General features: G+C 39.4%; 1 protein-coding gene and 3 non-coding genes across 4 annotated transcripts; 2 read left to right on the top strand and 2 right to left on the bottom strand.

Moving 5' to 3' along the window:
• Positions 1 to 18,158: 18,158 nt before the first annotated feature.
• Positions 18,159 to 18,268, bottom strand: trnal-caa (transfer RNA leucine (anticodon CAA)). Its single transcript has 2 exons — positions 18,231 to 18,268; positions 18,159 to 18,204 (listed from the first exon to the last, which is right to left on the bottom strand). It is a non-coding gene; the product is annotated as a tRNA-Leu (tRNA).
• A 434-nt stretch (positions 18,269 to 18,702) lies between these two features.
• LOC133993476 (5S ribosomal RNA) lies at positions 18,703 to 18,821 on the top strand. The gene has a single exon (XR_009927061.1). It is a non-coding gene; the product is annotated as a 5S ribosomal RNA (ribosomal RNA).
• Positions 18,822 to 19,502: 681 nt separating this feature from the next.
• Positions 19,503 to 19,611, bottom strand: trnal-caa (transfer RNA leucine (anticodon CAA)). The gene is made up of 2 exons: positions 19,574 to 19,611; positions 19,503 to 19,548 (listed from the first exon to the last, which is right to left on the bottom strand). It is a non-coding gene; the product is annotated as a tRNA-Leu (tRNA).
• Positions 19,612 to 19,842: 231 nt separating this feature from the next.
• dhrs12 (dehydrogenase/reductase (SDR family) member 12) lies at positions 19,843 to 26,599 on the top strand. Its single transcript, XM_062431147.1, has 10 exons — positions 19,843 to 20,003; positions 21,985 to 22,118; positions 22,376 to 22,458; positions 23,607 to 23,699; positions 23,822 to 23,903; positions 24,228 to 24,289; positions 24,395 to 24,499; positions 24,595 to 24,685; positions 25,832 to 25,969; positions 26,102 to 26,599. The coding sequence occupies exons 1-10, from the start codon at positions 19,948 to 19,950 to the stop codon at positions 26,212 to 26,214; spliced, it is 957 nt and encodes a 318-aa protein (XP_062287131.1). The 5' UTR covers positions 19,843 to 19,947; the 3' UTR covers positions 26,215 to 26,599.
• Positions 26,600 to 27,351: the final 752 nt, after the last annotated feature.

The following is a 27,351-nucleotide window of genomic DNA, read 5'->3' as shown; positions in this document are numbered from 1 at the left end:
GTAAAACTGAGTGGTGTTTTTACCATCAGTACCACAGTAGTAAAGTGCTGTGATCAAGGTTATACATTACTCTGTACATTAGTAAAGTGAGTAGTTTTAGTAATACCATCTAAACAAAAATCTTACTGTGATGTTGTGCTTTATCTCCAGATGCAATACATGGTTGAACTCCTGGGTCAACCGTCAGACCGTCTTCTAAACAAGGGTCAAAAAGAAAATTCAACAATTTTCTTCGACAGGCTGGAAGACGGAAAGTGGATGTTCAAGGTACCATGATAACTAATTTTTACCTATCTCTTCTTTAATTAAGATGTCATGTTTCATATTTCCAACATTTAACAGTTAAGCAGTTAAACTTGATGTGATATATTGAACTCTCTTTTAGACACCTTTGGACTACTACGGCCCAGAACTTCTACCTGATCGTAAAAGGAAATACTCGGTTTTGTCATTGGATCACCTGAAATTGGTGCATGTGGCCAAGGGACACTTTAAGCAAAGAGAAAAAGACCACATGATAGAGCTGTTAAAGGCCATGCTCCAAATGGATGAGGCTGACAGGATCACCACCTGTCAAGTCCTCAGTCACCCCTTCATCTCCAGGGACGGCCTCAACTGTTGGTAAGTGTGTTTTTTTCGGTGTACTGATATATAAGTCATATAAGTCTTTCATAACACAAACAGGGATAATGTTCTAACTGTGTGTGTGTGTGTGTGTGTGTGTATGTGTGTGTGTGTGTTTGTGTGTGTGTGTGTGTGTGTGTGTGTGTGTGTGTGTGTGTGTGTGTGTGTGTGTGTGTGTGTGTTTAGCATAATAACTCAGGTGACATCGGTGGATGAGGCTTGCCCCAGTGAGGACTGCAAAGCTGAAGCTGAGGACGCCGCCAGTGACCCTCCTGCCTCTGTGAAGGAAGATGGAACCACCAACAGCCAGGAGCCAGACCGGCACACTCCAACACCAAAAATCCAGTCCAAGGCTGAGGACTCACCCAATGTGAAGGAAGACAACACCATGGACGTTGAAGGAGACCACCACAGTCCACTTACACCTCAACCAAGAAGATGTGTGATCATGGTTCGTCCTGCTGCGCCCGAAGACACAGCGACGTTGGAGTCTGAATCCAAGGCTGAGGACTCACCTGATGTGAAGGAGGACAACACCATGGACGTTGAAGGAGACCACCACAGTCCACTTACACCTCAACCAAGAAGACGTGTGATCATGGTTCGTCCTGCTGCGCCCGAAGACACAGCGACGTTGGAGTCTGAATCCAAGGCTGAGGACTCACCCGATGTGAAGGAGGACAACACCATGGACGTTGAAGGAGACCACCACAGTGCACTTACACCACAACCAAGAAGACTTGTGATCATGGTTCATCCTGCTGCACCCGAAGACACAGCGACGTTGGAGTCTGAATCCAAGGCTGAGGACTTACCCGATGTGAAGGAGGACAACACCATGGACATCGAAGGAGACCACCACAGGCCATCTACACCACCAGTCATCATGGTTCATCCTGCTGCGCCAGAAAACACTGTGGGACTAGGGAGTCAGGAGAATGAAGAGTCTTTACTACACAAAGTCTCTGAGAGTGACGCAACGGCTGGGACGCATGAGGATTCCACCAGGACAGGTAAGTCTGTTTATGATTTGTTCACTGCGACCTCAAGTAAGGACCAACAGCAGCAGTGGAAGGAGAAAAAGAAGAAGAAGAACTGCTTCCGGCGCTTCTGCTCTTGGATGAGGAGGAACATGTGCTCCTGCTGGACCGGTGTCGACGAGGAGGAGGAAAGTCAGAGATGAAGATCTTCACACACACACACACACACATGCACACACACACATATATACATACACACATATACACAGGGGTAGGACGGAGGCCCAGTGGTTAGCACTGTGTCCTCACAGCAGAAAGTCCTGGTTCTCAATCTAGGCTCTCTCTGTGTGGAGTTTGCATGTTCTCTCCGTGTTTGCGTGGGTTTCCTCCGGGTGCTCCGGTTCCCCCCACACACTCCAAAGATATGCAGGTTAGGTCAATTGGACATTCTAAATTGTCACCAAATTGTATCTAGGAAATATTTAATTAGTCAATATTATTTTAGTATTATTAAAGTATTATAGAGTATATAGAGTATTATAAAAAATAAAATAAACGTTTCAAAAATACTCAGCTGTGTTTGAACCTTATGTTATAATGGAAGTTTATTAGAAAGAACAGTCAAACCACTCATCTTCAGCATCTTCCAAATCATTCATTTGAACCTTAAATGGTACTTTCTCACATTCATTCAACATTTCATATCATTCAGACTTTTTAAACAATCACAGTTTCATGACATTTTCAGCTCTTCTCACATTTTCACAGTATTGTGTATTGTTTTAATTCTTCAGAACCTCAGAGAGTGATGGCACTCGTGAAATGAGGTCTTAATATTTTATTAAAAATCTTTAACACATTATCACCTCTGTCACCATCTTCTCTTCTTACCATAGCAACCTTTGACTCAGTCTCTGTTCTGACTGGTGGATTAATGCCTAAAAATTCAAAAAATTTGAATATCAAAATGCTGATTGTTAATATTTTGGTAGAATAGGCAGAGTCTCATGTGATATAACATTATGTTATATTTACAGTTGATTCATAGATCTATGAGCAGCTCTATCTAACACTTAAAAAGATGCAGTTTAGACATTAGTCTGAGTTAGCCAACTAAGTTAGCAATTAGCACCCATCCAATAATATTTATAGACAGCTTGAAATACAGTCTTGGTTTGGTTTAAGAGCACACCACTCTACAAAGTCTGCAAATTGCTATTTAGTTGAACAAATTAAATGTTTGTCAGATAAAGTAGATGTGGTTGAAACCATATTTAGAGATTTGAATAAAGCATTTGACACAATAAACCATTAGGTGCTATGATATCAATAATATAACACAATAAATAAAATAAAACAATAAAAATCTGTTCACAGCTGTTGTTCCTCTGCAGCACAAGTGACATTGAGACTGAAGATATACTGACTCTCAACAGTGATTGGTCAAGGCTGAACCACATGCACACATTACCTGATGTGCTGTGATGTATAAATAGAAAACAAAGTGCATACATACGGAAGAGTATTAGGGCCACTGGGAAAAAAATAGAATTCTGACATTTTCTCAGAATTCTGGCTTTTTTTCAAAACTTTTTTTTCTGAAAAAAAGTCAGAATTCTGACTTTAATCTCGGAATTCTGACTTGTTTCTCAGAATTCTGACTTCAATCTCAGAATTCTGAGAAAACCTTTTTTTTTTTAGGTTTTGGAAAAAAGAAAAGACTTTTTTCTCAGAATTCTATTTTTTATTTTTTTCAGTGGCCCTAATACTCTTCTGTATATACATAAAGTTTTATAAATCCAATTTTCTTTTTGACCCACACAATTTTTGGCTTTTGTACACATGTATATCTTTAGTATGGATCCTACCCACTGTTTTATGGATCCTACACACTGGTACAGGCACTAACAGTGGCTGGCATGGACCCACGTGGCTCTCTCCCTGCCCTTTACCACTGATGCTGTTGTCAGCCATACCTGGAATGGTCATTTTCATCAAGGAGCCCATTTTGGGAGTCAATTCAACCTTTTTCTGTGAGGGTGCTCTGATCAGGATTTCTGGGACCAATCACCAATTCCTTGTAACAGTATTGGCCGGTATAGATCACGCGGTCTATTTGAAGCCTTCTGTGTGGCATTATTTATTTATTTAGCTATTTAAACAACACAGTATATTACGCATTAACAGTAAGAGATGAGAATGTATCATTCATTAACAAGCATTTATTTATTGGCAGGCAAAACTATGAGTGGATTGTAGAATTTAAAATCCACAAGTCACTGTGGCCTGTGGACAAAAAATAATTTACAACACTGTATCCAAATCATCAACTAATGCATAATATGCATCATAATCCATCATATTTCAACAATAGATAACACTGCAGAAGAGTTAAAGGACAAACATCACCATTTTTTTAGTTTTCTATCTGTGTCACTCAAGGTTCCGTTATAGGACCTCTTTACCTTAGTATTTATATTAAAGATCCTCCATCTATCTGTTCAGAAGTTCGTCTAAATGTAAGCAGAGATCACAGCCATGTATGTACATGCTAATTCTAAACATCAGACTGCACTCTTACTTACAGTGCATAAGGAGAAGATAAAAGGTTGGTTGACCTCTTCATGCTTGACACTGAATGTATCCAGGTAGATTAGAATGTATTGTTTTCTATTAAAATAAGTGATACCTCTCCTCCTGAGATGATACTGTAAGAACAGGTGATGAAGATATTTAACATGTGGAATATTTCGTGTGATTGTTGAATCTCAAATACAATTAAGTGTAATACTACTTATTTTAAATTTGTAAAAAATCAAGTACAAATGCTGTGAAACTGTACATGCAAGCTTTTCCTTTTGTTTTATAACTTGGTGTCAGCCAGTGCAACAATATGATCAATATCAGAGGGACTAAAGTTAGTATAAGAGATCTCTGTTCTATTAAGTCTAGGCTTACGTTGTATTTTTTCATACCTTCATACTTCATGTCTTGATCAAGCCACTTTATTTTAAGGTGCAGGTTATTTTATTTCTAAATGAACCTTTAAATAGGCTTTCTGCAGCCTGTGGAATGGCTTACGGCCATACCACCCTGAACACGCCCGATCTCGTCTGATCTAGGAAGCTAAGCAGGGTCGGGACTGGTTAGTACTTGAAAAACAATAATGATAATAATACATTTTATTTAGATGGCGCCTTTCAAGTCACCCAAGGTCACATTACAAAGAATAAAACAAGAAATATAAAAAATAAAAAACATCAAACATTAATTAAAACCAGACACCGACCTTATAACAAGTGTAGTGCACAGTGTCAGAGTGAGTATGCCTGTTTGAACAGGTGTGTTTTGAGTTTGGATTTGAATGTTGTGATGGAGTCTGACTGTCTTATGTGTGGAGGGAGGGAGTTCCATAGTTTGGGTGCCGAGCAGCTGAAGGCTCGGGCACCCATGGTGCTGAGGCATGATGTGGGGATGGTAAGTAGACCAGCAGAGGTTGAGCGGAGGGGGCGGGAGGGGCTGTAGTCCTGGAGGAGGTCGCAGAGGTGGATGGGAGACCACCTGGAAATACCAGGTGCTGTAAGCTTTTTCTTCTCAGCTGTCACCAACAGAGGGCGCTGCTGCTCCATAAGAGAAATAAATCCTGCATGTATAAGATAAGATAAGATGTATCTTTATTGATCCCCCCCGAACAGATAATAGTCTCTCTCCTCTCCTACAAACACAACACCTATGTAAAACATCAATAGGTGTCTTAAAGTTTCTTTTATATTTATGTGTCACTACAATACGATTGAGAAGACAAAGGCTAGATTGCCAAAGAAAGAACATGTGACAAGGTGTTTGCTGAGCAGGATGATAAATAGGCTATAGGCCTATATATACAGACATACACATCTGTATATAAGTATCGGTTATTAACCACGGCGTATCCCAGGATCATTTCTTCCTTTCTATACACCTTATTACTTTTCATGTTTTTCTGCATCTCTGGAGCTGCAGCGCCCTCTGCCAACGTAAAATGAGAAGAAAAAGTTTACAGCACTGGCATTGTGTCCCATCCAAACACTAGCAGGTCCGACCCTAGTGTGTAGTTCAGACTTCTTAAACACAAGCAACAGCTACTTTTGTGTAGGATACCTGGACAGGTGATGTATATTTAATGTGTTAACCAAAAGGTCGCGCTGGGTTACAATTCCTTGATTAGGATGAACATTGGCGCTGTAATTTACATAATAATAATAATAACGACAGTAATAATAATACTTAGAATAATGCATTTATTTAGTGCAGCACCTTTTACAGTAAGAAGATTCACAAAATACTTCACAGAATACAACTTGAAAAGACCAAAATATGCAAAAACAATAAAAACATAATAGACCATAAAAATAGAAAAGCAAAAAAACAAAGGCAAACGGAGGACATAAAAAAGAGTCTTCAGTTGCTTTTTAAAAACACATCCACCTGAAGCACACCTGTGCTGCTAATTAAGTAGATGATGGTCCAGCTGGGCCGCTTCCAGTTTCCCAGTCTGCACACTTGCCCTTGAGGCACAGAGAAGCCGAGCGGATGGCGCACGCACAGATAGCTTGGGTTTGGATCATTTTAACACTAGCCCAGCTTAACAACGCAGAAAGCCACCGGGATGCACTCAGACGTTCGGCTGGACAGAACGAAGTTTATGAAGGCAACCCTCAAGCGACTGAGGCCGCACTGTTAAACTCGACCTACCGAATTTTCTCTGTGCCGGTGTGGAGCTTCCTCCAAGGTGAACCCTGCTGCTCATTTGCTTTCTTTGTCCAACCGGTTGATAACATCCAGCTGTGAAACAATTTTAAAGTACACACTAATGATTTAAGGGAAGAAAAAAAAACACGCTTCTCAGCTGCATACACCTGTTAATGTTCTGTGAGCAATATCTTTCAATATTAACATTTTTCAAGTGCCATTTTCCACCATCAATATGTCATTCAATATTTAATATTATTACTTTTATTTTAACATTTTACTTTGGCCTGATGATGATAATTGGACTAAGATCACTGTTTTTTAATCTGTGGGTTGAATTATCCTGCTCGTAGCAACTAATTATTTGTGTAATGAACAGGTATGCAGGTGGATCATTTGAGTCAAGAATTAAGCACAAAAACCCACAGGATGAAACTAAAAATGCCAGGGAACAACTATGGTAGCCATAGTACCACACAGCCAATGCAGCCTTATAAGAGTACCTACCTGACCCCTCTTTCTCTCACTAAATGCAACAGCTCCACCTGCTGCCTGATCTCATGAATTTCATGTCTTTTTAAACTACCTCCTTCGTGGTACTAGAAATAACGATAAAGCTTTCTCATCAATGCAAAAACTTTATCACATTGACATTGGTCTCAGAATGTCTTACTTATCCCCAGGCATTGCTTCCCATTTTTAATGTTTTTTTCTCCCCCTTATTCTAGAGAGCGGGAAAAATGCTGACAAATCAGATTACAACAGGCCACAGTATCGCTGCAGTAATGGAATACTTTCACTGCAATTTTCCCTCGTTCGATACACACATCTGCGTCTGGAAGGTGTGTTTGAGTCAGCCACTTACAGAATTTGTTCTAGACTTTATAAAATTGATTTACATTGTCAGAAGGCTAATGTTGCTCTAAAACTTTTTTCCACAGATGGGACACGATTGTTGTCGCTGCCTGACAGTTGTCAAAGTTCGAGTTATATTTATAGGTGGTGGTTGCTGGTGAAGCTCCCTTATACCAGCTGCCGCACAGCCATAAAGGTAAAATTATATTTTTCTGTAAAAACTAATGGGTGTTAATTCACAGGGTCCATCCGTAAATATGTGAAGTTGTTAAAATGTTTAGTTTTATTTGAAAATGTGTCATATTTTTGTCACAGGAAGATTCAGACTAACCTCAGGCAATGCATCACCGCTAAGCTTGTTTGGGGTCTGATTTTCAGTGTAGGTATTGAGAAGGATACGGGATACTCAGATGGCTCAGTAGTCAACTGACTTGAAATGGAGAGGTTAAAAAATGTTGGACTTTGTTTTTTTAATTTGTCACCATTGTAGGCATTATCCTCGAGGACTGTTTATTGAATGCCACTGTTCAGATTATCGTTTCTGCAAGCCATAATTGACTTTGATCATAATGTGAGGCTATCTCATTCATTGTCATTTTAGCTCCTAGTCTGCTGGCTAGTCCACTATTACTTGGTAACCATTTACAGGCATGATATCGTTGTTGGCTTCATTTGTCTGTTAAAAGTAATGACTTTAGAGACTAGCAAGACTAACGTTAAAAGATATCTACTTGATTTGACAAATTTGAACTTTAAAATAAACTTTTGCACAGGAGGAGGACTGTGGGTTTTGTCCTCAATCACTTACATTGTAAGTGTATCATGAAGGGATCTTCTGATGACGAGTATTAACAAGAGAAATGATTACAGCAAGAAAAACACATTTCAGTGTTCATTTGTGCTGTATGCTTGTCAACAAATCTCATAAACACCAAAACTAACAATGAACTGATCATACCATCACGTTTTGTTTTCCGTATTGATTATGCATGCATTACTTTAAGTGTTACAGTAAGGTGATTACTACAGTAACTAGTAGTGTAGGGATTACAATTTGAAATGGAGCCGTTATTAATCCTGGTAATGGTCCATTGGTGGGGTGTTTCAGTTTCAGTCTGTGTTCAGTGGACAGACTAGTCTGGTATGCAATAGCTTGGCGTGGCGCAATTAGCTGCCTGAACAAGGGCAGAAATGTGACTCCAGGTAACGTTGTCCTACCTGTAGTCAAGAAGTTGTTATGTAGCACAACAAACTAGCAAAGCTCTGTAAACCACATTCACACCACATAGACACCACATCCACATTCCCCACATTTGCAGTGGCAGGTTACTATCTTTTTTTTTATTTTATTTTTTGGAGTGATTTCTAAGCAAGCCGTTGGAACCAAACTAGTCTTGTACAAAGGAACATGTCACACATTGCAGCAGTGTGTATCACTGATATGTTTCAATGGGTCTAGAGCACACAGGAATAAGATTTGGATACATGTATAATGCATTGTTGGTTTGGCTCTGTACATGAGATTTGTTGACAATAGGAAAATGAGAATAATGCCAGACTTATCCTTTTTAATGACATTTGTTAATGTGAATCACTGACCCTCCTAATAAATGGTCTCATCAATGCTTGTGGTACTGTGGCCTCCCTGTTAAGGTTACAACTTGCAATCAAGACTTGTGCTGTGCTGTGCTGTGATAAGGAACTGTTAAATGTCCCTTTTACATAAAGGTCAGGAAGACAATCTCACTAAGAAACAACACATTTTGACAATTTTTTTTTTATCCCCAGGTTGAAAATCGAATCAAATTGCGCCCTCTGAAACTGCATTATTTTGACCGTCTGCTACAAAAGAACATGACAGGCATGGCTGTGTGCAACAATCCAGTAAGGTCACCACGAGTCGCATCCCCATTAGTGTCTTGTAAGACTCGCATCACTGTGAAGCTGCCTGGTGGGGCAAAACTAAAGAAGGTGAAAGAGATAGGTAAGCACTGGGTAATTTAAAGCAATGATCATCCTGCCACAACAGATTCACACTGACATTATCTGTAGTTATTAAAGAAAATACTGTAGGACATTAAAGAAAATTATTGGGGGAAACATGCATGTTATTTTTTTCCAATACATAGGTATTCAGCTCTAAATCTAAATTGCTTTACCCATTTTTATGGAAGACTATAGTGAACCTTGCACAATGAAGGCACAATCTTAACTGAATATGATTAAATATCAGATCATAAATGTGGTCAGGAGAGCCATACTTAGGGCACCTAGCCTGGGTATACCCATGCTCTCAGTCGATCGAGATTCTACTTCGCTCTGAAAGTTAGCATGGCCACCAAGACAAAATCTTCGCCTGAGATAGGGAACCAATCACAGAACGGGGAGGCGGGCTCAAGACAATGACGACCGTAGAGCAACTCTGTTTACATCCAGCATGGCGGCGACGGAGGTGCAGCAACCGTTCGAAGCAGCAGTAGATTGTGTGCTAAATAAATTGGAAGGCAAGTTTACTTTGAAATGGAGCAAAAACTTGCACTACATGATTTCCTTCATAAAAAGGATGTATTCGCGCTGCTCCCTACAGGCTCTGAATACGTCATTGTTTATCGTTGATATGATTGGCTGTAAGTTTGTCCAGTAGCGTACAGAAGCATTTGATCGACATTTGTTGATCCCACCTCAAATACGAGGAAATGAACGGCTCCTCGCCAGACCCTACCTCAATCTCACATGAGACTCTACCTCAATCTCACATGAGATTGAGGTAGAGTCTGGTGTTAGCCAGGCTAGAGGGCACCCGGAGTCAATGACTCTTTTGCACAGGTGACCATAGCCTGAATATTAATAACCAGGTTACATTCTGTATCATTCGAAATTTGAATGCTTGTAAAATACTACCTGAAAGATGTTGATATTGCACAGTATGTCAAGAATTGCTGTGACATTAGAATTTTAATGTATTAGAGGATGCTCTTTATTGCTTGAATAGTCATCAAAAGCTAATTTTCCGAGCTTTTGATTCAAGTCCTCGCTTTTTCTGCAGATTTTATCACCAATGAAGCTTTCTCTGTGAGACAACAGAGGACTCCTAGTGCATTATATGTGGAGATATCAAAGTTACCAGACATGGTAAGTCAAGTGCAAGACATTGTTCATATTGTTAAATAATTTGGTGTCAAAGCTAACCATTGAAATGTTCACAGGAATCTGGCTTTCAACTGGTTTATGTTGACTCTACTGGGAAATTTCGCACGATACTAGCAGCTTGTTCCCCTAAGTTGCAAAAAAAAGTTGTGAGGCATCATGTAAGGAGACAAGTGGAGGATCCAGATTTATTCAACCTGTGGGGCTTTGATGATGATGATCCTCCTACTGAACCCTTTGATCCGGATACCACACAGACAACGGCCAGCTCAACAACTGATCCAGACACAGACTCACTGTTGGAAAACAACAATGATGAGGACATTTATGATATGTGGACATTTGATGAAATTCCTGTAGAGCCATACGTTGGAATAGACACAGAGATTCCATCATCTACAACTTCCACAACAGTTTCCACCACAATTTCTTCAACTACTACTTCAGCCACAACAACAGCTGCCACAACAACAGCTGACACAGCAGCATCTGTCACAACCACCACCACCACCTCTGCTTCTCCTGCTACGACAAGCGCCGACACAGCGGCTCCGGTCACAACAACTACCACCACCACCGCTGCTCCTGCCACAACAGCTACAACTACCACCACCTCTGCTCCTGTCTTAACAACCACCACCACTGCTCCTTCTACCACCACGACCACCACCACTCCAACAACGACCACCACCACTACTACCACTACCACCACTCCTACAACAACAACAACAACAACAACAACGACCATTGCTGCTCCTGTCACAACTACCACATCATCAGTTGCTCCTGTCACAACGGCAACTACCACCACCACAACTACCACAACCACCACTGCTGCTCCTACCATGACCACAACCACAGCTGCTCCTGACACAGCCACCACTGCATCTGCTGCCACGACAGCCACTACTGAAACTTCTGCCACAACGTCCTCTACAACAACAGCCACCACCGTCTCTGCTGCCACAACGCCCTCCACAACAATGGCCACCACCATGTCTTCTGCCACAACGCCCTCCACAACAGCCACCACTGCGTCTTCTGCCTCTACATCCTCCACAACAACCGCCTCCACCATGGCTTCTCCCACTTCCACAATCCCCACAACAGCGGCCACTACTGTGCCTTCTACCACAACAACGCCCGCCTCCACAACTGCCACCACCGCATCTCCTGCCACAACAACACCCAGCACAACAGTGGCCACAGATGTGCCCTCCACAACAATGGCCACCACTGCATCTACTGCCACAGTGACGCCTGCCACCACTGTGTCTGCTGCCACGACGACGCCTTCGACCACAACGACAACATCCACCACCGTGTCTTCTTCCACAACGACAACCTCCACAACCCCAAGCAGCACCGTGTCTTCTTCCACAACGACAACCTCCACAACCCCAAGCAGCACCGTGTCTTCTTCCACAACGACAACCTCCACAACCCCAAGCAGCACCGTGTCTTCTTCCACAACGACAACCTCCACAACCCCAAGCAGCACCGTGTCTTCTTCCACAACGACAACCTCCACAACCCCAAGCAGCACTGTGTCTTCTTCCACAACGACCACCTCCACAACCCCAAGCCCCACCGTGTCTTCCTCATCAGTGCCGCCCTCCACAACCCCAAGCCCCAGCGTGTCTTCCTCATCAGTGCCGCCCTCCACAACACCTCCCAGCAGTTCCACATCAATCTCGACAACAACCAGCAGCCCTTCCCCACCATGACAAGCTCCGGCTCAACTATGACCAGCGGCGCCTCTTCCTCTTCCTAAAACAATGGGTAATAGCAGTGTTACTGTCACTACAGCAAGTCACCCCAACTCACCCTCAACCCAAAATAGACCAAAGCATTAGTATGAGTTATTTCATTTATTTTGCTTAGTAAGTGATTTTTAAAAAAAAGATTGTGTATTTAGAAGACAAAATGAGTTAATTGAAATTATTAAATAAATACATTTGACAAAGAAAGGTCTACTTCTACATTTCTCATTGTTCGAGTTACAGGAGAGTTCCCAATCTCTCAGCCCAAGGCATAAGCGAACTAAGCAGCTGCTTAGGGCACCATGACCACTAAGGGGCCCCCAAGAGCAATTAACTTAAAAAAGTAATTAATTAAAAAAATGTTCCATGTTTGAGTGATGATGATTCATATATTATCAAATGTACACTTGATAATATATCTTTTTGCATATTTTTGGGGAATTTTAGCAGTCAATAGCGTTAATATTATACACTGTATACTCACCAAAATCATGCTATACAACAAGGGTCACCAGATAATCGTACTACAACAGTTATTTCAGAAAAATGTGTTTTTGCATATTTTTGGGGAATTGTATTGTGAAAAATTGTCAATAGCGTTAATATTATACAGTGTAGGATGACCAAAATCATGCTACACAACAAGGGTCACCTGATAATCGTACTACAACAGTTATTTCGGAAAATTTTGTTTTTGCATATTTTTGGGGAATTTTATTGTGAAAAATCGTCAATAGCGTTAATATTATACAGTGTAGGATGACCAAAATCATGATACACAACAAGGGTCACCTGATAATCATACTACAACAGTCATTTCAGAAAAAAAACTTTTTGCATATTTTTGGGGAATTTTATTGTGAAAAATCGTCAATAGCGTTAATATTATACACTGTATACTCACCAAAATCATGCTACACAACAAGGGTCACCTGATAATCATACTACAACAGTTATTTCAGGGGAAAAAAATTGCATGTTTTTGGGGAATTTTATTTTGAAATATCGTCAATAGTGTTATTATTATACAGTGTAGGATGACCAAAATCATGCTACACAACAAGAGTCACCTGATAATTATACTACAACATATATTTTGGGGAAATTAGTTTTGATATAATTTTGGAGATTTTTTATATTCAAAAATCTTCAATATCGTCAATATTATACAGTGTAGGATGACCAAAATCATGCTACACAAGGGTCAGCTGTTCACCCTCTGTTCCATAGGAAAGGAGGCTCACACATCTTTCAAATTCATACTGCTGACTTCTTTCCCCAAAACAGATACGTCCTGTGATTTTCAGGCTGATATCACTACATTTGACCATTTAAAACAGGGGGAACGCATCCTGATAGCTTGGAATATTGCTATCAGATACTGTTCCCCCTCTGTTCCATAGGAAAGGAGGCTCACACATATTTCAAATTCATACTGCTGACCTATTTCCCCACAAAAGATACCTGTGATTTTCAGGCTGATATCACTAAATTTGACCATTTAAAACAGGGGGAACGCATCCTGACAGCTTGGAATAATACTGTCAGATACTGTTCCCCCTCTGTTCACTATGAGGGGAGGCTCATACATCTTTCAAATTCATACTGCTGACTTCTTTCCCCACAACAGATAAGTCCTGTGATTTTCAGGCTGATATCATTAAATTTGACCATTTAAAACAGGGGGAACGCATCCTGACAGCTTGGAATATTACTATCAGATACTGTTCCCCCTCTGTTCACTATGAAGGGAGGCTCACACATATTTCAAATTCATACTGCTGACCTATTTCCCCACAACAGATAAGTCCTGTGATTTTAAGTGGGCTGATCCACTTCTGAGATCTTCTATTGATAAGAAAAGACAATTGGTTTAGTTATTTAAAGAAACACAATGCAAACTCGAATAAGATATTTACTTAAAAATGTCAAAATCTAACAGTATTTTATGTTCCTCAGTAATGAACTAGTTGAACTTAGATAATCACTTCTGCTTTCTTTGTTTCAGAGCTAAATTAGGTTTGTTTGGAACATTTATTAACTGGTAAAATGTCTTTCCTGTGCTCTGTGGGTGTGTCATCATCATTCACACCTATAATTGTATAAATATATAAGGAAAATATATTCATGTATCAAATGAATATCAATATAAAAATCTTTTAAATCTCTCCGTCCTGCAACGGAGAGAGAGGATCCGTCCACTGCTGTTTTTTAGGTCCATAAAGGTGTTATGTAGCGGATGATCCGGGTATTTCAAGATGGCCTCGAACATCTTCACAGTGCATCTCTCCACCACCTCCTCCAGAGTGTCCAACCTGGCTCCAATCACAGAGCCAGCTCTTCTGACTAGTTTGTCCAGCCGCCTTGCATCTCTGTGTCTGATGCTGCCTCCCCAGCAGACTGCAGCATAAAACAACACACTTGCCACCACAGACTGATAAAACATCTGCAGCATCTTACTACAGATGTCAAAAGATCTGAGCTTCTTTAAGAAAAAGAGGCGGCTCTGCCCCTTTTTGTAGAGAGCGTCTGTGTTTAGGGACCAGTCCAACTTATTATCCAGGTATATACCTAGATACTTATAACTTGGCACCACCTCGATGTCCACCCCACAAGTATTTGCTGACTGAAGAGGGGGCTTGAACCTTCGGAAATCTATTATCATTTCCGTAGTCTTTGAGGTGTTCAGTAGGAGATAGTTCTTGTGACTCCAGTCGCTGAAGGCTTTTATCAGATCCCTATATTCAGATTCCTGTCCATTCCTGATACACGCCATAATAGCAGTGTCGTCCGAGTATTTCTGGATGTGCCAGGACTCAGAGTTGTATTTGAAGTCCGCTGTGTACAGTGTGAACAGGCCGCTCTATTGAATCTGTTGATGAACTGGTTGAGTTCATCAGTTCTTTCTACATCACCCACCACTGGCTGTCTTTTCTTGTTGTTGTAACCAGAGATGGTGTTGATTCCTCTCCACATTTCACGGATGTTGCTGTGCTGTAGATTCCTCTCCAATTTCTTTTTGTATTCCACCTTTGCCATCTTTAGTCTCTTATTCAACTCATATTGTACTTGTTTTAGCCGTGCTTTGTCACCATCTCTAAAAGCTCCCTTCTTCTTGTTGAGGATTGCCTTTAAATCACTAGTTATCCATGGTTTGTTATTGTGGAAACAACGTACAGTCTTTGTTGGTATGACTGTGTCTCTACAGAAGTTGATGTAATCAGTAAAGCAGTCAACCTGTCTGTCAATGTCCATACTGTTCTCCTCTGTTTCCAGCAACACATTCCAGTCTGTACATTCAAAGCAGTCCTTTAGAGCAGTGATTCCCAACCCGGGGGGTGCGACCCCCTCAGGGGGGCGCCAAAGAGCCACTGGGAGTCGCGAAGCCCTCTTGATTTTAAGGGTGTAATAATGGGCTGTTTTAATGTGTCGTTACGTTGCTGTAACTGCAATAAGATTTTCGTGAGTAAACCAAAGTTTACAATGGTAAAAATATGGGTCCTTCAAGAAAAAGGTTGGGAACCACTGCTTTAGAGCCTCGGTAGCCTCTGGTGTCCATTTACTGACTGTGAGTTTAGTTGCAGGCTGCCTCCACACACAGGGTTTGTAAGTCTCCAGAAGAGCAAAAGTTGTGATCTGACCTGCCAAGTGGTGGTAAGGCAGTGGTTCTGTAAGCTTCTTTGACATTGGCATACAGCAGATCAAGGGTTTTATTTTTCTCTGGTGGGATAATTAACAAACTGTGTAAATCCAGTCAGGTGGGAGGATAGGGAAACATGATTGAAGTCTCCTGATATTATCAAAAGTGCCTCAGGATGTTTAGTCTGTATCTTAGCAACGAGGTCATGGAGAACTTCACATCGAACTACAGTAGTTGCCTTGGGTGGGATGTAAACAAGTATTGATATAACTGAATTCTCTTGGTACATAATATGGTCTCTCATACTAACTGCCAATAATTCAATATCTGGACAACACAAATTCTCCTTGACAGTAACATGCGTAGGACTGCACCATTTCTGGTTCACAAATAAAGTCAAGCCCCCATCTTTTTTCTTGCCACTAGCTTTAGCATCTCTGTCCGATCGTATAAGAAAGAAGCCAGGTAGATCCACATTGGAGTCTGAGATGTTTTGATTATTATACTCCAGAACTGATGCTAGATCAGTCAGCAGGTGAATCACTATTCAGACAACACCACATTGAAGACTGAGATGCTCTGCAAACAGAAGAAAAGACATCATCAATACTGATCAATGGAAATGTCTCTTTAGTTTTGAATTGAAACTAGCCATGTTCATTTTTGTTATATAGGTTTCAATAGAGTACATTTATTTAGGTCTACAACTTCTAACAGCTGCCTGTCATCTCAATATTCCCTGTTTCTCTTACCACTTCCTGTATAGTGACACAGATCTCCAACACTGGGTGGGAAAATGTGACTGTGATTAATGCCCCCACATGGCACTGTCTCAAATGATGTATCTCCCAATACAAAAGCACCAAGCCAGCATACATGTGGACCAAATCAACTAATCAGCAGTACAATGACACCATGAGCCCTGATGCACCAAACAAACTTTCACTATACTAACCTTTATCCTTATGCATTATTTTATAAAATGTTATACATGGCACATTAGGGACAAAAATGTTAGTGTCAAAAGACTGCCATAAAAATGTTATGAATTACTAGTATTTAACCATCATCAGTCCTGATAATAAATATCAAATAGTCATTCATTTTCAGGATTTTAACCCTTTACATGCCAGTTTAAGTTATACAACTGTTTTTTTTAATGCTCAAAGCTCAATAACTAACTTACAGTAAATGTACAGCACCTTTGTGGTGTTACATATTTTATTCTATTGGGTTTGATGACCTGCGTGTACACATTCATGTGTGTGTGTGTGTGTGTGTGTGTGTGTGTGTGTGTGTGTGTGTGTGTGTGTGTGTGTGTGTGTGTGTGTGTGTGTGTGTGTGTGTGTGTGTGTGTGTGTGTGTGTGTGTGTGTGTGTGTGTGTGTGTGTGTGTGTGTGTGTGTGAGAGACTTAGACATAATACTATAAATGCCTGCAAGACAATACAAATTCTCCATTTGTATCGGCACATAAACACATTTATGTACACACACTCACACACAGATTTATATTTCAATACACACATACATACCACACTCTGATACCCATACCAACACATCCAGGTCATTCTGGACACACTCACATTTTTCACTGATCTGCTGTGCTTCATAATACATGACAAGCAGGACTGGGGGGCACTACATTGTATTCTCCCATAGGCAAAATATAGCTAAATGGCGCCATCTGTTGGGAAAAAAACAGCTACCACTTTGAAGCCAGGGCTTGAAAATGATTTCTTTACAGTTTAGTATAGAGCTATTATATGTGATGTGTTGAAATAATATTAAAAAATAATTGGTAAATTTGATGCCATATGCATGAACAGAGCCCAAGATTATCAAGAAAATAAAAATAAAAACCCAAAAATGGCATAACGGTTAAGACAAGCCCCCATTTGTTATGACCTGGCTCAAGTGGCCGTGTAGTGGTTAAAGTGAAGGCTGACTTTTGTCCAGTAGCTACTGATGCTACTGATGAAGTAAAAGTGTCACAACAGGAAATGCTACTATCGGAAGGTGGCAAAGGGGGGTTGCTGGGGCCACTGAAGGGGGATTCACCCAGGCTGCAATACAAGCTATAACCACCGCTGCTAAACATGTTTGTATAGGCTTGGTGTCTACTATTTTGGTCTGGAATATCAAAAATGTACACACCATTTTTTTTTATTATCAAATGTTTTGTATATTTTTATAATAAATACGACGTTTTTTCACGTCAGGTGAGTTAATAAATTTGATGGTTGATTTAAGTCCTTTCCAGCTACTGTTAATCACTGTCACTGACAAAAAAGTCATGTGACATCCAAAGTGTTAAAACGTGTTTAGAATAAAGATCTAACATCAACAAATGGTGAAAGGATATATTTTATAGGAACTTTACGATTCAAAGTTATCCTTACGAACAGAGAAAAGATTGTTGTCAGAAGTGGGATTCGAACCCACGCCTCCATTCGGAGACCAGAAGTCCCATTCTTAGGAAGGTTTGTCACCTTGAGTCTGGCGCCTTAGACCGCTCGGCCATCCTGACAACTGTACAAGACTATCGCCTACAAGTCTGTTTGATTACTGCTAATGTTAGACAGATGAACGCTTTCATGCCTATCGACATGACAACTATAAAGCTTTTATGGTGTAATATTAGCTGCTGCCTTATTTAACCAGAGGACGTGTAGGCTGAGAGATTGTTATTCACAACTGAAGGCATCAAGTAGGCTATTTTAAAATGAACGTTTGACGTGTCACAGACGGCTCTGGACGTTTAGTTAAGCCACAACTCAAAATATCAAGTTTTGGCCAATCGCTTGTTCGGAGGATCAATTCACTGTTAGACTGGGATTTTATGAAAACATAAAATATCACCAGACTCGTCTTTTGTAAAGAATAGAAAGGACGAACACGTGAATCCCAAACACGGCTTGAATAACGTCATCTTTAAATAGGCTTTCTGCAGCCTGTAAAATCGCTTACGGCCATACCACCCTGAACACGCCCGATCTCGTCTGATCTCGGAAGCTAAGCAGGGTCGGGCCTGGTTAGTACTTGGATGGGAGACCGCCTGGGAATACCAGGTGCTGTAAGCTTTTTCTTCTCAGCAAGATAAAATGTCCCTATAAAGGAGGAGATGAAATATCACTTTAGTTACATTACAGAATTCAATCCACTGGTCAATGAAAAACTGACAACAAAAAAACACACAAATACACACACACAAACACACACATAGGTCTACAAATATACTCTTATGATAGTGGCGAATATTATTATTGCTGAAAACTAAATGCAAAGTCAGATTTAAGCCCGTCAGATTTAAGTCCATAATATGATGAAAAAAATGTGTTAACATACAGAATATAACACTGAAACACTCATCAGCATTTTCTCTCCAGTGGTGGAAAAAATATTTACATCCTTTACAGTAACAATACTGCACACATGATGTAAATGTACTTTTCTTGTCAAAAGTAAAAGTATTCATAATTCAGAAAAGTGAACCGGCAACTACATCTTCTTGTCCCTCTGAATTATTGAAGAGACGTATAAAGTAATGACATGATTAAGTAATTACTGCAAGCTACCTGCTTGAGTAAATTAGTCCATCACTATGGGCTTTTTCAAAGACAGTTTCATTTTATGAATGTATATAATCCTCCCGATGTTGGAGATAAATAATTAGAAGATTCATAAAATGTGCAAAATAATTGAATTGTTATTTAATGTGTAAGCGGGTGTTACAGTTTATCCATAATGTGTCAAAAGGTTAATGTCAGAAGTGGGATTCGAACCCACGCCTCCATTCGGAGACCAGAAGTCCCTTTTCACAGGAAGGTGTTACCTTGAGTCTGGCGCCTTAGACCACTCGGCCATCCTGACAACTGCAAGTTTCCCGCCGAAACATTCATATTAATATTTACTATTTCAGTTGGCTTTACTGTTTGTTTTTTTTCTTTTTTTTTCTTTTTTCGTTTTACTCAAGCTAAAAGTCATTTGTTAAAATAAAAGAGTACTTCAATTTTATTTATTCGTGTTTACAGTACTGGTCCACCAGGGGCGCTACAATGTTTGTATAACGTAGCTACTTCCGGTGATCATACACGTGACTCCCCTTACTACATAACATACACACATAACCAGCAGCAGTCATTCTTGTGAAACTAACAGTGAACAAAGCTCAACAGGACAAGCTGAGCGGTTACTTTTTCGTTAAAAATGTCCATTTACAGGAATGCCGTTTGGTTAATGAAAGGACTCCAAGAATATACGAAGTAAGTGGAGAGATTATTATTTTACTGAGAGCTTCTAAAGTGAACATTTACCTGATCCTCCTCTTGTGGTATTATCCTTCAGACCTGCTGTCAGACAGGATTGTGAGGCTTAAAGTCACACATGTTGCTTTGTGAGTGATGGTATGTAGCTGCTATATGTGTGTCACAGGTAGTGGTAACTAGTAGGACTTATGCAATACTCAATACAAAGGCTGTACTATAGTCTAATAACATAATAAGTAGTACAAAGTCTTCATTGATTGTCATCAATGACTGCATTGATTCATCAATAAGTAAATGTGGGGTTGTTCCAGCAGTATGAATAATGATATATTTCTTCTCATCCATTTTTTTCTCATCATTAATGATATTTTTACTCTTGAGGAGGAAATAACTCATCTTACTCAACAAAACAAATCATCAACACTTATGAAACACAAGATAATGGTGATATAATACTGTCACATGTTACCTGCAATAATTATATCAGTTAGGAGACAATCATCTATGATTCTTTTTTTTTTTTCTCAAAGAGTTAAATGTACTTCCAATTAGGGGCCCGACTGATACTGTTTTTTGGGGCAGATGTTAGGACTGATATTAGCGACCAAAGAAATTCCAATATATTGGCTGTTTTCGACTTGAGCTAATTCTACTCGCTAAATCATACGCTATGTGTTAGCTCAGTCTGTGTGTTCGTTGAATGAAAGGATAGGAGAAGATGAGCGGTCTCACAGGCTATTTTATTTAGCAGTAAATGAATAAAACATACAGAGCTCTGGGTCGAGATTTCCTATCCCTGACTAACATTGTCTGTCGTCAGTTCACGAAGTCTGACTCCTATCTCTTCCTAACCCAGTCTTATATACAATCCAGAATGGTTATGCAATGTGAGGTTTGGTCTCCTGGTGGGCAGGTGATCGGACTCCCTCCTCCATCTTCTCATGTGTCCTTCCTGTGACCTCCTTAAGCAACGTCCAGGGTAGTGTGACAGTTCCTGTCTCTGAAACTTACAGAATCACAAGACATCCTGTATCCCTGAGTACAGAACAATAGCCCCTGAGTACAGAACAATAGCCCCTGAGTACAGAACAATAGCCCCTGAGATGATGATGATGACTTCCTAATCATTATTATTTGAGAGAAGCACTGTTCTGTCTTTACCCCTGCAATGTGATAATCATGTCTTTACCAAAGGTCAACTGTCTTCCAACTGGGATGCATTCTTATTACACAACAAGCTTACTGCTTTCAAATTGTTACACATAGGACCACATCTTTATATGAAACAAACAATAAAGTAATTAATCCCCTTATCTGATATTTTAGCAGTGGCCAATTCATAGCATATATCTACATGGCCTATAATCAGAATACATATATAGATAAACATTTTTGTAATGATCCCACAAATGTAATGAAGGTCTGATATTTTACAGTTTAACAATAAACTTTATGGTGTTAAATGACATCAGTGCACTGAAACAGTAAACTTCTCTGGGAATTAATATTTAGAATTACATTAAAAACAAGACAGCAACAACATGCATGTATTAAACATGGATTAAGAAAAATGGTCATATATACATAAAATGTTGACTATAGAACAAAAAAAATCAGCACATAGAAGACAATATATTCACTGATACGATATGTATATGTGATAGGTCAATATCGCCCAATATTATCGGCTGACTGATATATACCGTTCGGACTCTACTTCCAATAAATCTAATATTCTACATGTAAGATGAAGTGATCACAGATTGTAAGTAAATGATAATCAGCTTTCATGTCTTATAAACAGATTGTCAGCTTTTATTTTCACAGTAAGAATGAGATACGTGATGCATGAAAGCTGCAGGTGATATCAAAAACAACAACTACACTAAAGCAGACTGGATGTTGCAGAAAATATGGTGTGATACTGGTGCCAGTACTTACTGTGAATCTATACCATACTGCACTTTGCTCCTAACAGGTGTGGCTATGAAGCTGCAGCGAAGCATTTCGTTCCAGCAGACCTGGAGGTGAACCTGAGTGGGAGGTCCTTCCTGATAACAGGAGCCAACAGCGGCATAGGAAAAGCCACAGCGCAGGAAATAGCCAACAGAGGTGAGTGTTAGAGTGTCCACAGTTAACAACAGACAGAGTTTAGTTATAGTTTATAAAGTTCCACAAGATAAATACATTTGCATCCACTGAGCATCATGTGGGTTATGCATAGAAATGTAACTTTAGAACCTACATTTCTAGCCTGATTTGTTTTTTTTGTTTTTTTGACACCTCCACAACAGCAGTACAGCCTAGTTCTGACTTTTCAGATCATCTTTGAGGTGATGTGAGTCCACTGACATGTTTTTTATGTGCAGGGGGAACTGTTCACATGGTGTGTCGAAACAAAGGGCGAGCAGACGCAGCCAAAGATGAAATAGTAGAACGGAGTAAAAATGAGGTGAGATGCCACATGTCTGTCTCTCTCTCTCTGTCTGTCTGTCTGTCTGTCTGCTTTCCACTGTGACTTTGTTTATCTCTAACAGTGTAACAGTTTGTCCACTAGAGGGCTTACACTTCCAAAAACAGCCTTTTCTTTGTGTTTTGGCCCTCCTTCAACACTTAACAGGCATTTTTTTAAATTATATTGACTTTAACAGGAAAAAAGTATTTCAGAGCAGATAAATGCCAGCAGCGCATTTGAATGTGGATAAGAAAAACAGAGCTTTTGGAAAACAATGGACTCTAACCCTCTATAAATGTCTATATAGAAAACATATCTGGACATTTGAATATGCATCTTTTAATTCAGATTGAAATTGAGACTGTTACGTATTATTGCTGGCAGTGTACCATATATATTAAATGTGACACCATCAAAGATGTTTGGCTTTATTCATCACTGGTGTCTCTACTTACTGATTCCTCTTCTCTAATCTGTACTTCCAGTCAGAATTAGTCCAGTTATCTCGCATGAGACACAACAGTAATGAATACAACTGAATTTGTAACGTGCATTCAAGTGCATGGTGCTACTATAAAGATGAAGATCAGGATAGTACCAACAAAGACAGACAGGATAAATGTTTCACTGATTTAGTTTTATGTAATAATGTAATGTGTTTGTGTGTAACTTACTTTTACTAAGAAAAAATATTACTTAATGCTGAAATAATTCAACAATTGACAGACAAGTGAAAAAGTCCAAATTTAGTTTCAAATTACAAAATGTATAATTAAATAATTGATCATCAAGCAAAAAAAAAAAGTCAAACTCTGTCTGTTTCCTGTTTCAAAAATGTGAGAATTTGTTGCTTTTCTGTTTTTTGAATCTGTGACATCCATTTTTCACTATTTTATTTTATTTTTTTCCAAAAATGCAGCCCATTTAGGAATCATGTCTGGCATAAACAACAAACTGAGACCTTCTTCTGTCACAGTCTGAATAGCTTTTAAAGCAGCAACAGGTCCAAATCTAATAAAAGATGTATTACTAGTTATAGTGTATGAAACAGAAACATGAACAACACTGCAACTCCTGACAAAGTATTCATCACTGAGCCATTATTATTATTATTATTATAATTATTATGTTTTCTGTGTATTCAGAATGTCCACGTCCACATCGTTGACATGTCCAGCATCAGACAGGTGTGGGAGTTCGCCCAGAGCTTCTCACAAAACAACACTGTACATGTGCTGGTAGGTGGCACACACATACACACACACATATACACACACACACACACACACACACACACACACACACACACACGCTCAGACTATGTTGCAGTGTAATTTCATCACTTGTCATTTGTCACCAGATCAACAATGCAGGCTGTATGGTGAACCAGAGAGAGTTAACAGAGGAGAGTTTAGAGAAGAACTTTGCCACAAATACACTCGGTAAGGAACAAAGAAAAGTGTTTTTTTGAGAAATATTGATTATGATCTTTTCTACAATCTTCTTTTTTTCATGTAAGAAAAGGTGTCAAATTTGAGTGTAAATGTTTAAATAAAAGCAGCTGTACAACAAGAAATGTGCCTGAAAAAAACCCAGATCAGATTGGCTAAATTCAGATTTAAATGGTAAATTATCTGATCAAAGAATAAGTACAAATATGACCAGACATCTAATACCAATTTTCAATACTTTGTACTTTAGACGCATTTCGATTAATACCAAAAAAATGTGAAAATCCCTTTTTTTTCTACATCAATCCATTTCAGGTATGTACGTCCTCACCTCAGCTCTGATACCTGCTCTGAAGAAAGCTGAAGACCCCAGAGTGGTGAGTGAGCAACCTTGTATTAACTGTCACATCTCTATATGAACAGTCAGTCTTGTTCTCTCTTAAAAGTAAACATAAATATACTGTTCTCCGTCTCCTCTGCAGGTCACCGTGTCTTCAGGCGGCATGCTCACGCAGAAGCTGAACGTAGACGACCTCCAGGTAGAGAAGGGGACGTTCGACGGCACCATGGTCTACGCTCAGAACAAAGTAACCACAGCCGCGCACCCGACGGTCACTTAGAAAACTAACACTGCATGTATCTGCGTTTGTTGACGTGTTCTTTGTGTTTTTAATTTCGACAGAGACAGCAGGTGATTCTGACAGAGAGATGGGCTTCTCAGCACAAAGACGTCCACTTCTCCTCCATGCATCCCGGCTGGGCCGACACACCGGGTACATGAAACGGCTCTCTTTAATCTCACTGCTGTGTCTTTGAGAGTCCAACAGCAGCTGTGGTTCAGTGTAAACCCAGTTCAGCTGTAGCATCACATGTGGTTTAACTCAGGTTTAAGGTGAAGTGTAAAGATTAGGTCTGCCACGATAACTACATTTATTAGACGATATATTGTCTCAGAAATAATCGCGATAAACGATATTATTGTCATTTGAAGATCATTTCATACCACTGGTATAATAGTAATTTAATAGCATAATAATGCCTAGCCTAGTTAAGATAAGATATTTCTTTATTATTCTTATTAAAGTACAAATATTACTTAACATAAATATATTATATATACACTATTAATAAAATAGAATAAAATACCTTGTTCCCTTTCCAGCTAGGTCGCTTGATCACAGATATAACACTCATTTATCATAAATAATAACTTAATAACCTTTCCTTAACACCGTTAATTGAATGGCCCTTTGCGCTGTCAAGTCACCGTCTCCATGACAACCGTTGCATCAACTTCCTGTTTTGCTCACAAAGCCTTCAAAATAAAAGATCCAAAACAAAAGGGCAAAGGAAACGGATAAGGGAACTAAAAGAAAAATAAGCCACACATAAAATGACCATCAACCAATAATTTTCAGAGTCATTTACACTCCAATCCCACCCCTCTCCCCCCCCCCTAGCATTATTATGCTGTTATATTATCATTATATCAGTGGTATAAAATGACAATAATATCGTTTATTACGATTATTTCTGAGACAATATATCGTCCAATAAATGTAGTTATCATGACAGGCCTAGTGTGAAGAGTGAGATGAATAATTAGCCTTTTTTTTTTTTTTTTTTTTTTTTAATAATCATTTAGTCTAAGAAATGTCAGAAAAAATATCCATCACAAGTTTCTAGAAGGGCGTCTTCAGATTACTTGTTCAGTCCAAAACCCCCGAACATTTTCACTTTACAAATATTTGAAACAGAGAAAAGCAGCAAATGTGATTTTTATGTTGGTTTTTGCTTTGAGTACTTCTCTGAGAAACCAAATCAATGCATGTTAGCTGCAAAGTGTAATAAAGATCAGCATGTATAACGCCACATCTGTTGATCCTCACCTACATGTTGCTTTGTCTTCCTCTCTGCAGCCGTCCAGTCCTCCATGCCTTCCTTCCACGCTAAGATGCAGTCCAGACTGAGGACAGAGGCGATGGGTGCTGACACGGTGGTGTGGCTCGCTGCGTCTCTGCCCGCCTCCAAGCAGCCGAGCGGACTCTTCTTCCAGGGTCAGAAACAGAGCTCCTTCTCTCTTCTTAGCACTTCATAAAGCTTGATCGTGATATTTGCCCTGCATTTAGAGAGGTGGAAATCTAATCATAACTCCAACAACTAATAAGTGTCTGTAAAATTTCTTCCAGATCGCAAAGCGGTGGCGACGCACCTTCCTCTGGCCTCCTCCAGGTCCACAGCTCAGGAGGAGGAGAAGCTCGTGGCGGCGTTGGAGGAGCTCGCCCTCAAGTTCAAACCTTGATGATTTTGCAAATGTCTTTTTTTTAAAACCAGGCACTCCTCAATAATGAATTAATGTTTACATGATCTTGCTTTTGTACATTTTTACATTTTTGACCCCCCAAAAAAACAGGTTTCATTTTCGAACAATCTTGAAGTATGGTGAAATAGTTTTGAGGATAGAAGAATATTGTATACTCAGTGCTTTTATCAGTGAGGTTAAAGTAAATAAAAATATACTTCTTTAAATACACTATAATCTAACATGCTACTGAAGTTGTTATCATCAGGCTTGCAGGGGAGAAATGTATGAATAAGGTATGCTTTGATATTTATATTAATTTCTGTAAAAATGTATTGTTAAAGTAATAAAACACTTGTAATAAATGGCTTTCCTTTGTCACACAGTCGATAGTAGAGTCTTTTTCTACTCAGACAAAAATAAATGATAATAATAATAATGAGTATTTAACCTTCCTGTTTTCTTCCCATCAACCTTGCAACTTTTGTCCTGGTTTGGTTTGACTGTTTATAAAGCATAAGGTATAAATGATCACCTAACCTTTTTAAACAACTTCATTTCAACTTATTACCACAGTTTGTACACATATTGTTGGAAATGATGGTCACCAGGCCTCATTTAAATGAAATTATACCTCATTTTTTAGATAACACCTGTTGTCCTCCTGAGTGAAAGGACAACAGGAGGGATAAGTTAACTTTTGTTTGGGCAATTTTGGAACTTTTGGACATTTGGATGCCAGTAAAGAACATGTTTTGCTAAGTTCACAGCTACTGACATGCTGTTAATGGATGCATAACAGTTATAAAGAAATGATGTGTTAAATTCTTCTTGGAGAACAGCATCATTGTCTAATTGGGTTTTTTTTCTTACCTGTCTTTGAATTTTAGAAGTTGATGTAGAAGTTGCTATCCTGCTAAAATAAATGTGTATATGGTGTTTTTACAGCTGTCAAATGTTTTTTTTTTTTTTTAAAAAGGTCAAATTTGACCCTGAACAGTATGTAAGGGTTAAAAAAAAGAATGTGTTGCTAAGAAAGCATATAAATGTGTAAAAGGGAAAAAGACGTTGTCCTTCTATTCCTTAAAAACAAGCATGAATGATACTATTTAAGTTACTCCTAGACATTAACATCAG

Source organism: Scomber scombrus, chromosome 13 (assembly GCF_963691925.1).
Source record: "Scomber scombrus chromosome 13, fScoSco1.1, whole genome shotgun sequence".
In the NCBI taxonomy this organism is placed as follows: Eukaryota; Metazoa; Chordata; class Actinopteri; order Scombriformes; family Scombridae; genus Scomber; species Scomber scombrus.
Note: the sequence above shows the minus strand (reverse complement) of the source record. Positions and strands in the feature narration are given on the sequence as shown.